Below are 15969 nucleotides of genomic sequence, written 5' to 3' on the forward strand. Positions count from 1 at the left end.
GTTTGGAGTATGAGACACTCTCCAGCTCATAGCATTTGCCTTCATACTAGAGATACAAGAGTTCCAGGTTCAATATTCAATGCATAGTGTGTTCCCTGCATGAGCATTGTATATTCAATGGTCATTTACTTCATTGTTCATTGTATTCACTATCTCTTGAGTTACCCTAACCCTAATAGTGTTCTATGTTATCAGTTTGTTCTTTATTCTACGATTCGTTTTGTGTCTTCTACATTTAAAGCATTTTTTCACACCATGTAGACATTTGCAAACGTGCGAAAATGTGGAGTATGAAAAGGGCGTTTCAAACAAAGCATGTTTTAGGGAGAAAAAAGTATGGAAAATGTCAAAAAACATATTGTTTTGGGCCAAATTATGATGTTTGCTGGTCCATGGTTAGACAAAGGCATTGACTTGCATGTGATGGACTCCTATAGCCCTACTCCCCACTCCCAGTTGAAGAGCCTCCACATCTGCATCCTAATAAACATCCCTCCAAACTCTTAATGGAATGGGCAAGGCAACCTCCCATGTTGACCACTAAATACACTTGCACTCACCAAGCTACAAGCCCTCCTTACCCCTAGCCTGTCCATTCCAGATGTCTGGTTATATGTTATCTCTTCTTGATAACTCAACATCTCTACTCCAACACCTTACACAGGTGCTGCCACACAAGTAGCAACAAATTGCTTGAGAATGAAGACTAAGGGTGGTCAGTGCTACAGTGAAATTGCACCTCAAAAAGGGCCTCCAATCCCCTCCACGACACGGTCAACCTCATTGAAAGCCCTCTGAAGAAGCTTCCAAGTCTATCCGCTTGGCATAAGGCCTCAGTCCACCAACTTCCCATCACAGCCTGACTCTGATACTCTGATTCAATGATCCTCAGATATCCCTTTGCTCTGTTTCTGATGATAGGTTGCAATGCCACTTTAACATGCCACCTTAGACACCCTCAAACCACTCACTCGGCTAGAGAAAATAAGGGAGTGCCTCCCCAAAGAGCACAAAAATATATGGGACTAGGGGATACCCCTGCCTGATTAACCTCTCTAGGTGGCACTCCTCACCCCTCTGCCCTCCTATGATCATCCTGACCCTGCCTGGCATGTAAAGTGCTGAAACACTGCTGATCCACTGTTGCAGAAAGCATTGCTGGGCCATGGTTGCCATCCAGGAAATCCCCATCAACCCTATCATAGGCCTTCTCAAAGCCCAAAAGCACTGTTACAACCTGCCCACTATGCTAGGCTCCCTCCATGGCCTGGAAGAAGGTGCAAATATAGTTTAGGATACATGGCTCCTGCACAAAGCATATCTGAGTTTCATGGACGATATCTGGTAAGAGAAAACAGAGTCTGCCCCTAATCAATGTCTTGGACCTTACAGATAACTCACAAAAGAGTGATGGGCTGCCACTGAGTACGCTTCAGCCAATCCCTCCTTTGGAGAAGAGACCAAAAAATCCAGCAGAAGCTAGCCGGCATCTGCCAAGAGCTGAAGATTTCCTGAAAAGCCATCATCAGGGGCTGGTTCTCCTACCTACTAGAAGGTAAAAAAGAAGGGCCCTAGGTAAGCCATCCTGTTAGGGCTCCTGCACCTGGAAGATCCAAAGCAGCTCCTCTCCATGCAGGGTACAAGGAAGGACCATCCCATCTGCCTGATGACTAGTGGCTGGATGCACTCCAAAACCTGCTCCCTAGAATGGAGCACTTGGACCAACACCTAGTCCTGCTGTAACAATGATCTGTAGAAGCCAATGGCCAGCCCAATCATCTCCAGTCTCCACCCTTCTATACAAGTCTCTAAGGCTGCAAATCTGATCCCCATTCATGCTAGGCGAGCGCACCTGCAAGAACCCTCTGCACATGTTCCTTTCTGATCTGATCCCCATCATACTAGGCGAGCGTACCTGCAAGAACCCTCTGCACAGATTCCTTTCTGCACCCAAAAAGCAGGGGCTGCTTGGTGTCCTCCTCTATGTTGGCTAGGGCCTATTGTGTATTACGTAGGTAACATTGTGTGAAGAACTACACATTTTTTTTTTAAAAAAAAATTTCAGGTAAACTCGTGGGAAGAAAGATCATAATATCAGAGCTAATCCCTTACCTACAACAATAGACATTTCATGCCACATTTCTCACATTGCACTTTGGTTGGGGATATAATATGGAATACCATAAATTACCTGAAAAACCCACCACGAACATTACATGCCACATTTCGAGCGACACAAAGTATAGGTACTGGAATGTTTGTCTGCAGAAAACATCCACCAATCACAGAGGTCACATGATGAATCATAAGACTCGTTCTCTCAATGATGCCTGTAATGGAATTTCAATCTACCTCAGCCTGCGGAGCATAATAAGGGGCAAATGCAGGGACTACATGAACATGTGGCTGGTCTTTGTCCTCCCAAACCTTCAGCCTGTCATCGATCACCATCGCCAATTTTGGATGACAGTTTCCATTTGCAAATACATTTGACAAGGATTTCTTGGAACCTGCATCATGCACATACCATGATCCATCACCAAAAGATCAAGACAACCCATACAAAACAGAAAAATATTGCATCTTGATTATATTCCTTCTAGAAGAGCAAACCAGTCAACAAATCACCTGACTTGACACAGACAACTCGTTCCATCATTTCTCTTGTGCTTATAAGCTGACCTTCAGGGTCAAGTAATCGCCACATTTCTAATGCATATTCTTTTTCTGACATTGTACAAATAAAAACCTCAAATCGTTTTCGACCTTTGGCAGTTAGATAGCTCCTTAGCTCCTCCCAGGCTGGTCGCAACCTTACAAGCACACTGGTGTCTGGGTTCTGCAGCGCAGTATGTTATCGATTGATCGACAAGAACTAGTCAGTTACACCATCCAACCTTTGTTGATGTTGACTATTTCTGACACAGCCATGAAATGAAATTCATGCGCAAAAAACTAGTACAACAATCATGCAACAGTTCTCTAGTCCAATGAAGCAATTCATGCCATCAAAACAAAACCAATCAGATTCACATATCATTGTCTCACTTACAGTAGGATTTATACGAGTAAAAATCATATTTCGCTCAAGCATTCTAACTACCGGCCGCATAATGGGAAGGCCTCCTTCAACCACTGGTGGCACCACTTCAACTTGAGCATTCACAAATCCTTCTGCAGTACTGTCCCATATATGATTGTCATCAACGTATTGCTTGAGCAATGCCCTATCTTGTATGTAACGTTTTAGCTCTGCTGACATTCCTGACAGTTTTTGGGTATCTGTTTCACCTTTAATCTTTGAGCCAAGGGCATCTATCCGATCCTCAAACGAGCGCATTGTATTTGCAACAATAAGTGTTTCATCTAAGTCAAATACAAGAGCTAGGCACCGGAGATTCAGCATAGTGAGGCAAGAACTGTATAATCCTGCTGCAATCAAAAAGCCCCAAAAACATGGCCATTGTTTTCTGCCACCATTCATAGCCACCAAGTGAAGTTCCAGTCCTCCCGCAAATGAAACTATAGCTGTCTGCAACAATCAAACAAGCAAATGGCAAACCTCAAAAACTCAGCAAAAAGACACACCAAACAAGAACAAGTTACTCTAAAAATCTGTAGCCCTTGCAAAGACATAACAAGCAAGCATGTGCCTTGTTATTCTCATAGTTAAACTATGTGCACTCATTGCATAAAAACTGCAATCACTCCATGAAAGCAAACATTCAGGTCACTAATTGTATGCATATATGCAGTTGTAACACCAACAATTTGAAAAAACTAGGTCATATTGGTTGGCATGGGACCCATAATAAAATCGTCGACCCATAATAAAATCGTCCATAATTTCTGTTTGGCCTTGTAAACACAAACACCACAGAACTGGAGCAAACCACCCATCTAAAGTGAAACAAAGGAACAACTTTCCTCCTCCCAACAGAAAAAACTGCATGCCTCCAACTCATTTTATTATTAGAGTGGAAAGGTACATAGCACATGCTGTCCACACAGGCAATCTGACTTCTATTTTCAGTTTTTGAAGTGATGGTCCAGATGACCACATTCCTGAACTCTCCTGCAAAAGAATAACACACTTTCCATCTTCTATGAAATGCAACGACATTCAGATGGAGGGCAAAGTCCCATAGCAACAAGGAATGGGGGTAATGGCAGCTAGGAGGAATCAGAGAACGTGTTTTCAAATGGATAGGAAGGGGGGATGTATTCCTAATTTGTGGAATATTCTAGCTAATGTCACTCGCAGGTGTTACCTGTTAGGAAAGTGGGGAATGTATTCCTCTTCCTATCTCATTCGCCAATTCTTTCTGCCATAACTTCTGCCCCTACATCATAACTATTCACTCTTCTTTCCTCTCTGTTTGCTGCAGTTTTTTGTTCACACACAGACTTTATCTCTTGATTGGAAATCGTGCATTGCTCATTGTTTCCTTGGTAATTGAATATGTTTGTTTACATAAAGTGAGTGATAATGTCTTTCTATACTCGTCCAGTACTTGTTTGAAATAATAAAAACTTAACTTTACCTATTCTTTTTAATACCCAATTTCCTACCTATTCCATTATCATTCCCACTTCTCTAACCCTGATCCCTGCTCATAGTAGCTATGGGACAAACATAGGGAGGAAATAATGCAAATGCTAAGACCTGAGAAGGCCTCTTTCCTAATATGTCAATGCCACCCAAAGCAATCTAGGCATAAGTGCATTGACAGGGCAAGAGATCATAAGGTAGATCAGAAGGCTGGCTAGCTAGACAGGCCATATAAAATGATCACCTCATCACTTTCACAACCATCAAAATCAAAGCTTTGTATTTGGAGTCTTCTCCATAGTCAGAGGGGATGGGGGACGGAGAGCAATTGCTGTCATTTGTGACTATACAGTCACATGGAATGGGACATGGGACAAAAAGAAGCTACCATCCCTGCAATCCTCTGGTCCAAAAATTACTCACTTGTGACGGTCTTCTCCTAGCCAAGCTTTCACATATTGTGACAAGCACTCACTTCAGTTCAAGTTCATGGGTTCTAGATTGAGGTGGCTCTATCCAAGACTCCACAGTAGGTGCATTCCACAAGCAAGCAGTGCAGAAGTGTGAAAAAGTGCATCCAAACTGGAGTGCAGAATATTGGCACCTGTTTCCTCTTGTACACACCACAAATATTGCTAAGATAAATGAATGGGAGAATCATGTCCACCTTTGGATTCTCTTATTTCTTTGAAATTGTGCATACTCACAGCCAAATATTTCATATAAGAACCAAGACCCTAACTAATTATGTAGGGTTCATAAGGGAACTAATGGTGGTTGTTTTGTATGAGGGCTTATATCCAAACTAATGGCAAAGTTCCAATTGTTAGTTTTATACATGCCCCTGTGTGAACACACCTTAGCTGTGTAAGTGTGTGTGTCAAAGGTGTTTTACCTTTTACACCCAGCATTGAATAAGGGTCAAAGGTTTGGGGGAGACCCTAGGCCTATATAATGCAGCTCTAACCATTGTACTTTCATGGCCAAATGATAACCCAAATCAATTGGGATGGGCTGGTATCTGAAATCTCTGCTAATTCCCTTGAATTTCAGCTGCTGATTTCAATGTACGATGCCTTTACTGATGGCATGGTTCCCAAGGTAGCTGCTAAACCCTAATTTCTACTATAAATTAAGGTTTACAGTAGAAATTCCTTTGCTGTCCACCAAATTTGGCTGAGATCTGCTACAAATGGCTAAGCACAAGCTGGAGAATGTGAGAGAATGCTGAGATGAAAGAGAAATCTGAGATTCTTCACGAGAAAACCCCAGAATCTGCCTGCTGCCTACTCCAGCCTGCATGAAATACAGTTGGTTGCTGCCAAACACCTCCCAAATGCTGTCATCAGCCTCCAATGAGTGTTTCCCTGCTGTCGCCTGCCTCCTGAAGGCCTTTGGTGGCTGTCCCCTGCAGCAAATGGCTGTATTCTTCATAGGGAAATGACCAGCATCTCCTAACCCCCCCCTCTCTCTCTCCCTCCAATTGAATGCACTCAATCAGCCTCTACAGCCCCAAAAAATCTTCTTTCCCATTGCATGGGCATTTTGCCAAGTGGCAGACTTCTAATCCATTTTCCCACAATTTCCAACCAATTAATTAATTTTTGAAATTGATTAATTCTGAAAAGTAATTTCAGCCCTTCTAACCCTACCCAAAATTGAATATGCCCATCCACAATTTAATTGGCTAGGCCATTTGACACCCCAAGTGGTCCATAGCCTTAATTGACCCTTAGGCACAAATCAAATAATTAGTGCCTAGTCCCTAGTGTCACTACTGACACTTAATGGTCAATTAACTGTCCTAAGGCCAAAACTATCACCAACTGTCATCCAAAACCCAGCTGGCATAACTTATCACAACTTTTGCCTTTGACACCCACTACCTTCTTGAGGTCCTTGGCCTGTTACCATGAAATAATCCCATGTGCATCACATGTGCCTTACAACATTGCACATTTAATTATTAAATTAATCAAATGTTACTAGCAAGATTAAAGCATCTCAAAAAATCCACATCTCCTTGACATATAGTTTTCTTTGCCATCTTTGCAACAAAAGTGCACAACCACTCGCAGCATTTCCTAAGTCAGCACCCAATTGCAACCTCTTCGTTGACTCTCTAGACACCTAATCATTGACCTACAAAGCACTAACACCTACAAGCCACGTCACACCCAAAGCTCACCACATCAACCTGGCTATTGACACATCAAGATTTATCACTTCTCCACATTCAAATGAGGTTTTTAGCATTAAGCCTTAATTAATTTCAATTCAAACCTGTGCTTCTTAAGGGCTGTTTACATGAAATTGGAGATTTTAATTTTTTGGCCAAAATTTCACAAATATTGCCAATCAAATTTAGGGCTTTTAACACCTGCCATCAAATCTCACTTCAAATCGCTTGACTTTACCCAAATCTTATCCACATTTTCTTTTCCCTTAAAATTTCTCAAAATTTTTATCACCAAATTTCGGGCTTTTTCAATCTAAGTCCTCTCCATGGTATCTACCATCGAGATATCAAGATATGGCATATGGTATCTACCGTCAAGATCTCCATTTGGAAGATCAAGATTCAACTCATACTTATGTGAAAAGACGTTGGAGGGTCGTATCCACTAACTAGCCAGAGCACGTTCACAGCAATCCGCAACTTCATCAAGAATGGCTCGAGGAAGAACGAAAGTGGAGTCACCATCATCGAACTCGGTCTCTCTCATCACAAAATGGCAAAAGAGGTATGGGATGGCCTTCAAGTCACATTTTGGAGAGATATTAATAATTCCAAATTATTTTTGAAGATGTAATTGTTTAGTATCTCCTACAATCCTCTTGAGACTCTTAAGCAACATCTTAATCATTTAAGCCTCCTTTATCAACAATCGACCACTCTCAATAGTCATCTAGATGGCAATGATAAAAAAGGTTGTACTTCTTAATAGCTTGATGAAAAAAGCACAATTCCATGAAACCGTGACAACTCTCAAGGTGGCTTGAGAAATTCAATATAAAGAGATAGTTGCCATCCTTTTGGATGACAAAAGACACAACAAAGATGTTGACACAGAAGTGGCAACCTTCTACACTAAGAAACATCCACCCAATATTGCAAGTGTGTTGGTCATACTATTGATCAATACTACAAGAAGAAAGACAAACAACACACCCAATATGCCATTGCTAATACCTTATCCAATAGTGACCCTAATGAGCCACCTACCACTTCTGACAAGGCTCTTAATGTATCTATTCAATCTGTGTCTCTTGGCAATGATGGACCCTATCAATATGCATTTTGAATTAAATCATAAATAAATAAATCAATAATGTGTTTTGGAATTACACACTGATCATGCCAACTCATATATTAAGACCTTTCCAAACACATCTATTTATTGTGTGGGATACTCTGCCCAAATTTTTATCCAAAAAGATTCGCACTTTCCTTTCATGATTCTATTAGAAGTTCTATTTCAAGGGGGTTTGTAACCACTTTATGTATGACCTCTGAGTTTAATCCCGAAGGCCAATCATCAAAGTTATCAATCGACAGCTCCCGACCGACACGTCGTTGCTCACACCCCCTCCATCGCAAACCGTTGAAACCCCCCCTGTTGACTGGCGGCGCACCCCCCCATCGCTCTTGCCTGTCGCCCGCCATCGCGCTGCCTCCCCCCTACCCGACACTACACTGCCCCACCCCTTCCACATCATCACACTGTGCCCTGCACCCACCTCCCCCCCCCCCCCGGGTCCTATGGTCCCCCGCCGCCTGCCTTCTTTGCACCGCCTCCTGGCTGCCCCCCCCCCCCCAGTCTTATGGCCCCCTGCTTGCATCCCATTCGCAAGAGGACCCCACCCCCTTGCAACCATCCGCACTGCCTCCCCTTCCTTCCCCGCCCTAGTTTCTCCCCCGCGCTACCCCCAGGCGGACGTACCACTCCCACTACACTCAACGATGCCACTCTGACTCCCTAGGCACTCTTTGGCCTCCACCCTACGGATCCAAGCCTCCCACTCGTGCAGCTCCAACCTAAAGCAATCACCCTTGGCGCCCGATGCCCCACCACTGTCAGAAAATAGACCCCCCTATCCTCACTATCACACCCCCCCCCCCCCCCGGTTGCTCCCTCCACTTGCAGCAACACCCCCCCCCCTCCTCGAACAGTACAGCAGTGTGTTTGGTGGGTTCTCAAAAGGGACACGTAATGGAAACCTCTGGTAAGACGTCAGTGCATTCTGCGAGTGCCCCCCAGTCAAACACCTTGCGTGTAGTCCTCTCTGAGGAATAGCTCTTAGCAGTCCGTGCCACAAAGCTGGAGCTAAAAGAAACAACGATCTTTGGACAGGTTGTAGGACACTCCCCGTCCAAGGCTCAGCTTAGGACTGTGGCTTCACTCCGCGTTGTGCATCAACACGGCACAAATAGTGGAGGCAATTCTTATGGGGCAAGGGATCTTCATGGTACAACTCACCTCGGCAAATGTAGCCTAGGAATTAGTGGCCACTTCCCCCTATGCCTCCACAAAAGGAGTCATTTACATGGTCCCTCGGTACAATGGTTTTACACTGGAGGCATTCGTACTCCACAACAATTTCCTTGGACACCCGGTCACCCTACTCTTCCCCGAACTGGCGATAGAGTATCCTTAGCTTGTGGAAGACTTTGGACGCCTCTTCGGCACTCTCCTTCCCACCTCTTTTGCCGACGTAGTGACAACCACAAGAGTCCCAAAGGTACGGGTGGCAATGAAAGAGACAAAGAACATACCACAATTTTTAGAGATTGAGGTAGGCACACACTCCTTTAGGCAACAGGTTATCGTGACAGGGCAGCCCGAGTAGTGCTTGCATTACCATGATTTTGGGCATCTGGCAGCAGAGTGCACGCGCTTTGGAGCCAAGGCAATGTCGCTGACAGGCCCACAGGTGGACACGGACGGCTTCACATAGGTCCAGAGACGGCAGAGAGGGAGATGGCGGGAGGGGCCGCAGTCAACCCCTCAAACATAGCCACGACAGCAGGGAGCAGGAGGCCAAGCATCGCCCCCCAACAGAACACCACGCACGCCCCCCCTCCTCAACCCACCTAGCAGGACCACAAACCTACATATCCACCCCCCACAAAGGCGTCACAGGCGACCTCACCCGAGGGCCCACCTACCCCACTCCCTCACCCCCCCTTCCCACAGCCCCTCTCCCGGCCCTAGTCCACAACCCCTACCCTCCAGAGCTACCGTCCCTCCCCCACACATGCCATGTGCCTCTGACCATCCCCCCACCCCTCAATCCTCCCCTCCCCCCACCATCCCCCCTGCCAACCAATACCCCTGATCCCCACCCAGCACAGGCGACCCTCGCCCCTCACCCATCTCCCCCCTCCCCACAAGAGGTGAGGATCCCCATACACCAACATCCTCCACTCACCGGCAGTCTAGTCCCCCCCTCCCTCCCTACACAGCCACCAGCTCCTCCGTGCGCAGCTGCTACCACAAGAGTTCTTTCACAGTGGGCCATGGTCTTACCTGAGAGTTGCGGAGCGCGCAGAGTGAGTTTCCACTACCCCTAGAGGTGGGAATCTTCGTGGTACGCAAGTCAAGGAGCAGCAAGGCCCATCTACTGGCACCACCAGATGGAACAAACTACGCCTTCTTCCTTCAAAACTCTCACACTAGAGACTGGACAACGACTCAAATTGAGGAAGAGGTCAAGAGCCAGGTAGCAGACCACATCTCCCAGTGGATGGAAGAAGGTGGACTGGCACATTTCTCCCAGCAGTGGCCAGGTTGCATGATGGACATTAACTGGTGGGCTAGGGCCGAGGTTCCTCATCTAAGCATTATCTTTCGAGCCCCTTCGCAGTGGAGAGCGCCAATAGATGTGATCGAGTGGCCCCTGGCAAAAGCGGCCCGTTTCTAGGAGTGTACGGAGTCTCACCTCTCAGCCTAGTTGATAAATGCCCTGGTGGTACCACCAAGCGTATCCATCACCCCCATGGTCCCCACCCGAGGGCTACCACGGGGGGATGGAGCTCACCATCCAGGCTCGCAGCAAAGCGTATACACATGCCTCCTAGTTCCTCTTCTTTGTCAGTAGCTTCAACTCCGAACAAATGCTTGTTCGGTCGCAGTCACAAGTCTCCCCATGAGTTTACATCTTGCACCTAGAATGTGAATGCCCTCCACTATAGTGGGACACGTGGTTCCAGAAAGTTGATTGTTTAGCGGGAGTTGCAGCCTGCCCTTGCCGAATAGATCGACATCTTACTTCTATAGGAGCACAAGCTCACTCTCACCCAGGCCCAGTGGGTAGGGAAGGTACTCCCGGGTGGTTCATGCACTTACCAGGAGCACTCCATCGATGCCCACGCCAAGAGTGGAGGAGTATGCACCTCTATTGGCCCGAGTCTCACCGCCTGTGTACAAGACCACGGGACGATAGTGGTAGGGAGAATTCTATGGATCAAATTGGATATTGGGGACTCCTGCCTTGGAGTCCTCAATGTCTATGCCCCTAGTAAGGTTAGGGCACGCAGCAGGTTCTGGGTGGAGATCATGGCAGGACTCCTAAAGGTGGACTCTTGGATTGTTGGAGGAGATTTTAACAACCTAGAGGCTTTAGAGGACCAGCAAGGCAAAGGCAAAAACTACCAAGGCATGGCTGGGGAGGAGCGGGAGGCGTGGGAGATCTTTCTACTCGCAATAGGAGCACACGATGCTTGGAAAGACACTATCTTCCACAAGAGGGAGAGATCACTGGACTTCTCTTGGGGATACAAGGGGCTAGGTGGAGTCCTGCTGGAGCAGTTGGATAGGTTCTATGTGGGAGAGTGGGGATGCTCTCATGGAGGCCAAGTTGGGCAGTTGGCAGATACCACGTTGTCCGATCATTGCCCGGTTCTCCTGACACTTGATCCTCCAACATCTACCCTAAACACACGATCCTATCGGATCCTTGACTCGATCTATAGGAGGGAGGAGGTAAAGAGATAGATTGAGCAGACCTGGACCAAGGAATGGGGCAAGAGGGACCAAATCGTAGAGGAGATCACAGAGGTCCTAGCCGAGTCGAGTAGCATTTGCCAAGAGGCAGCCCTACAAGCCATGCAACAGAGCTGGGAGGAGACGAGAGCACTCCGGCGAGACCTTGCAACCACGCAAACATTATTAGAGGAGGCACGAGGGGATCCCACCCTCCACGCACGGGAGGTGCGTGCACGAGCAGCCATCGCCGGCCTAGAGAACAGGCGCTTGAAGTTCTCATTCCGCACCCCAGCAGCCTTCTGGCCGCAAAAGGGGGACATATTGTGCACGAAGTTTTTTTAGGTGCACCAGCCCCGCACCTCAAGAGAGCAGATACACAGTCTTTGGGATCAATATGGGGGAACTCGTTCTAGCCCAGACAAGGTGATGGAGATTGCCACCAGCTACTACATGCGCCTTTTCCAACAGGAGAAAGCCTTAGCTAGAGGACAACGATGTAGACAGTAGGTCTGGGATCACATCCCGTCTCTCGTCACAAAGGAGATGGGACGCTCCCTCCTAGCCCCCTTCACAGAGAAGGAACTAGAGGAGACTTTCCATACACAGGACGGGCAGAAATGCCCGAGAGAGGATGGCCTTTCTAAGGCTTTCTTCACTACCTACTAGGAGGTGGTGAAGGACCCCTTACTGATGGCCTTCCAAAAGATTTTCACTTCAGGATAGATGTCAGGGAGGCTCTCGACAAGCCTCATCAGTCTTTTCCCCAAAGGAGGGGGAGACTGGTTGGAGCTTTCCCAGTGGAGACCGATCACCTTATTGTCATTGGCCTATAAGGTACTAGCAAAGATGATTAGTAGGCGACTACGCCTTGTGCTTCCAGACATCATTCATGACACACAGGCAGGCTTTGTCCAGGATAGGAGCATCCTAGAAAATGCATTCACCTTCTTCGAGGGAACAGAGTGGGCTCGGCCCAGTGGGCAAGGGCTGGTTGTACTACTTTTGAACTTCAAGAAAGCCTATGACAGGGTGGACTAGGATTTCCTAGAGGGCACCATGGTGAGGTTGGGCTTCCCTCAAGAACGGATCCGCAGAGTCTCTGCACTTTGCAGATCGGCTATCAACAGAGTTCTTATAGGTGGTAGGCGCAGGGAGGTGTTTCGGCTAGAGAGACAGTCTGGCGGCGGGGCTGCCCCTGGCTCTTTGCAAAGGCGATGTCTCACTTCCTCAAGTCACGTGTAAGCAGGTTACGCGACCTCCGACTTCTAGTGAGAGAGGAGACGGAGTTGCTAGACTTAGAGTATGCAAATGATGCAGCACTCTACATAGAGGACGATGAGTTGATCCTCGAGAGAGTGAGACTGACTCTTGAGGTGTTCTGTACTACAGCGGGAGTGAAAATCAACTTGCGAAAGTTGATTTGTTTCCTTACAGACCTGGACTCTAGCACAGAGTGGGGCGTTCACCTAAGATTTAGATGGGTGTGCAGAGGGCAGACCGTTTATTACCTAGGGTTCCAAGTTGGACTCAACATCAATCCCGCCCAACAATTTCTTTCAGTCCTGGACTCTATTCGGAGGAAGCTGACCTATTGGAGTACTGCTCGCCTCTCCCAAGTTTAGATGGGTGAGCAAAGGGCAGACCGTTCATTACCTAGGGTTCCAAGTTGGACTCAACATCAATCCCACCCAACAGTTTCTTTCAGTCCTCGACTCTATTCGGAGGAAGCTGACCTATTGGAGTACTGCTCGCCTCTCCCAAGTAAGTCGAGCCCTGGTGGTTAATTAAGTCCTAGCAACGGCCTGGTACATCGCCTCATATTGGTTCTTCTCCTCATCCTGTGTAGTTCAACTTCGCCGCCTAGTGCAGAACTTCCTTTGGTTCGGATCAAACGGTTCCAGGGATTCTCGTGCCAAGGTGGCGTGGGCGACCATCATCCAGCATCGGTCAGAGGGAGGGCTTGGCATCATAGACCCAGAGTATTAGAGTATGGCCCACTTGGGCAAGCTAGTAGTCCACGGCCTCACACCAGGAGGGAAAACCTAGAAGGTCTTATTGCAAGAGGGTCTTCAAGATTGTAGACCGAGGCTTGGCGGTGAGTGGAGGCCGTCTTGAGATGGATCTTCACGATAGCCCAAATCACCCCCCCCCCCCCCCCCGAGATCCCCCTTCTTATACAGCATGCTCCGTGTGTGGTAGGGTTTCCATAAGGTCCTAATCCAGAGCCCCCCACGCTACCAAAAGGAGATAGACCGTCAGCCGGTGATCTGAAACCCCTAAGTCGGAGATCGGGAAGGGGCACAGATTGGCAAGCACCCCCACATCCAGTGAGCTGCTTGGGAGGCCGGCACGGCTCGTACCATCAAAACATGGCGGGAGGTGTACAAGATGGTGGACGAGAAGGTGCTGCAACAAGTATCAGGCTGCCAGAGAGGAGTGGAGCTGAGGAGAAGGGAGATAGACACAGCAATACCTCAGGAGTGGCTTGCTCCCATGATATGAGAGCCGATAGAGCCCGAGGAGGTATGGGCCGCCAGATTCTCACCAGCAGGTATCCCCCTACAGGTGGCAGGTAGAGTGGGAGACACTCCACCTCGGACCTTCTTCACCAGGCAGGAGAGGGGGCGTTTGGCCCTTGACAGAGGGCAACACGATGAGGGGATAGCTATCCTTTCATGGAGGAGGATTCGGGTGATTCGCCTTCAGGGGAAGACATGGTGGCTGGACCCTTATGTGTTCTGGAAAGAGCTCAAGGAGTGGCGCCTCTGGATGTGGGAGGGTAGGCCACTTAATGAGCTGGAGTGGGATCCGAGAGAGTGACTATGGCCGGCCACTGCGGTCGTCAAGAAGCCACCGAGATTCCTGGAGTACACTACCAGGATTGACACACACGTATTGATGCAGGAGGACATGGATTGGACACTGTCACGTAGCAAGCACTGGGCGGGAGCATAGCATCACGGAGCCTTTCCGAGGGACCTTCTAGCGCCGCCTATGGGATAGATAGAGGCCAAGGAGAGTATCGTATTTCTTATGGATGGTGGCACATGGAGGCTTGGCGATGGGAAGTTAGCTAGCCCAGATGCAAAAGAAGAGAGATTCTAAGTGCTGCACACAGCAGCCTTTGGAAACCCCAAGGCACTACCTTTGGTCGTGTGAGGCGGCGCAGCTTGTGTGGAGAGGAGCATGCCGTATCCTTCGTCATATAGCACCCAACCTTGGATGTATCTCATGGGGAGCTTTCTGTCGGCAAGCAGTCAACCAAGGCCGTCACCTTCTGTATGAGGCCCGAATGCAAGACACGATATTCATTATTGAGACAGGGTCATGCACAATGGTCGGTTTGGAGGCTCTATCCATCCGCCACGTACTAGAGCCCACAGCAGACCGCTCTGAGGTATGGGAGATCATAGGGAGTCTTACTGGAAGGCATATCTAGAAGGCACGGTGTCAAGAGGTTTTTGGTGGAGAGAGACTTTCAATACACTCGACTTTAGCAAAGCTCTAGACCTCCATCATCCACTCTCTCCGCGGCCGATGGAACCACGTGCAGGGTGAGCCTAGGGCTCGTCAAGAGCTCTGTTGTCATTTCATGCACACTTGGGGCGGCCAAAACCTATTTTTCATGATGCAGGCAAGCAGCCCTAGATGGCAATACACCCCCTTCTCCCCCCCCCCCCCCCCCCAAATGGCTTCTTGCCCCCATCTTCCCCTAGACCACCCTGAGAAGCTTGTACATCTGATATATTTGTGACTCTACATCAACTCCAGCTAGTCTGTTGAGCATGAGCACTTCTTTGTATTCAGGTTTTTTCTGAAGTAATATAATTAGCCACACTTTATTTGCAAAAAAAAAAATCTCGAACCTGACCTCTAGTCATGTGCCCAATGCCTCCAAGCCACATTGACTTTTGATTAGCCTCTAAGCCATGCACGTGCACCTCTAAACCATGTCTTACTTCAAGTCCCTAAGCTTCTCAGTAGAACATGTCATCCTCATATTGCACCTCTCTCACTTACATATCTCCTTTTCCAAAATCATTGTATGGGACTAGACATTGCCTCTTTGAGATAAAATCTTTCCATTTTCATTTCTTTGTGTGTATGATGTCACAGATTCAGCCACCCATGACCCGAAGGGAGATTTGTTAGTTTTATACCTGCCCTCCTATGTGAACATCCCTTAGGCATGTAACTGTGTGTCAAAGGTGTGAACACCTTTTACACCTCCCAGCATTTAATTAAGGTTAAGGGTTTGGGGAAACCCTAGGCCTATATAATGCCCATTGTACTTTCATCAACATCTAATCACATCAACCTATTCAACTTCTTGTGTACTTGTAAGAGCATAGGCCGATTTTGGCCTTAGAAGACGTTAATCTCCCTCTCTCTCTCTCTCTCTCCATGAAGATAATTGAATTAAGTAGC

The 15969-nt window shown here is 47.5% G+C and overlaps 1 protein-coding gene across 9 annotated transcripts in view; it reads right to left on the minus strand.

The window, feature by feature from the left end:
* LOC148011569 (RNA polymerase II C-terminal domain phosphatase-like 1) overlaps positions 1 to 15969 on the minus strand; it is a 108383-nt gene that overhangs the window by 55827 nt on the left and 36587 nt on the right. For all 9 annotated transcript variants that reach the window (XR_015689267.1, XR_015689265.1, XR_015689268.1 and 6 more), the window contains exons 3-6: positions 3053 to 3532; positions 2629 to 2839; positions 2353 to 2510; positions 2192 to 2262 (exon numbers count right to left, since the gene is read on the minus strand). Coding sequence is in view for 5 of the 9 variants with exons in the window: in XM_087669936.1 (XP_087526062.1) it covers positions 2192 to 2262; positions 2353 to 2510; positions 2629 to 2839; positions 3053 to 3532 (920 nt within the window). In the remaining 4 variants the exon portion in view is untranslated. The remainder of the gene's footprint in view (positions 1 to 2191; positions 2263 to 2352; positions 2511 to 2628; positions 2840 to 3052; positions 3533 to 15969) is intronic.

The sequence above is a fragment of the Lygodium microphyllum genome, chromosome 28 (assembly GCF_053477565.2).
Source record: "Lygodium microphyllum isolate KBCC chromosome 28, Lygodium_microphyllum_v1.1.10, whole genome shotgun sequence".
NCBI lineage: Eukaryota > Viridiplantae > Streptophyta > Polypodiopsida > Schizaeales > Lygodiaceae > Lygodium > Lygodium microphyllum.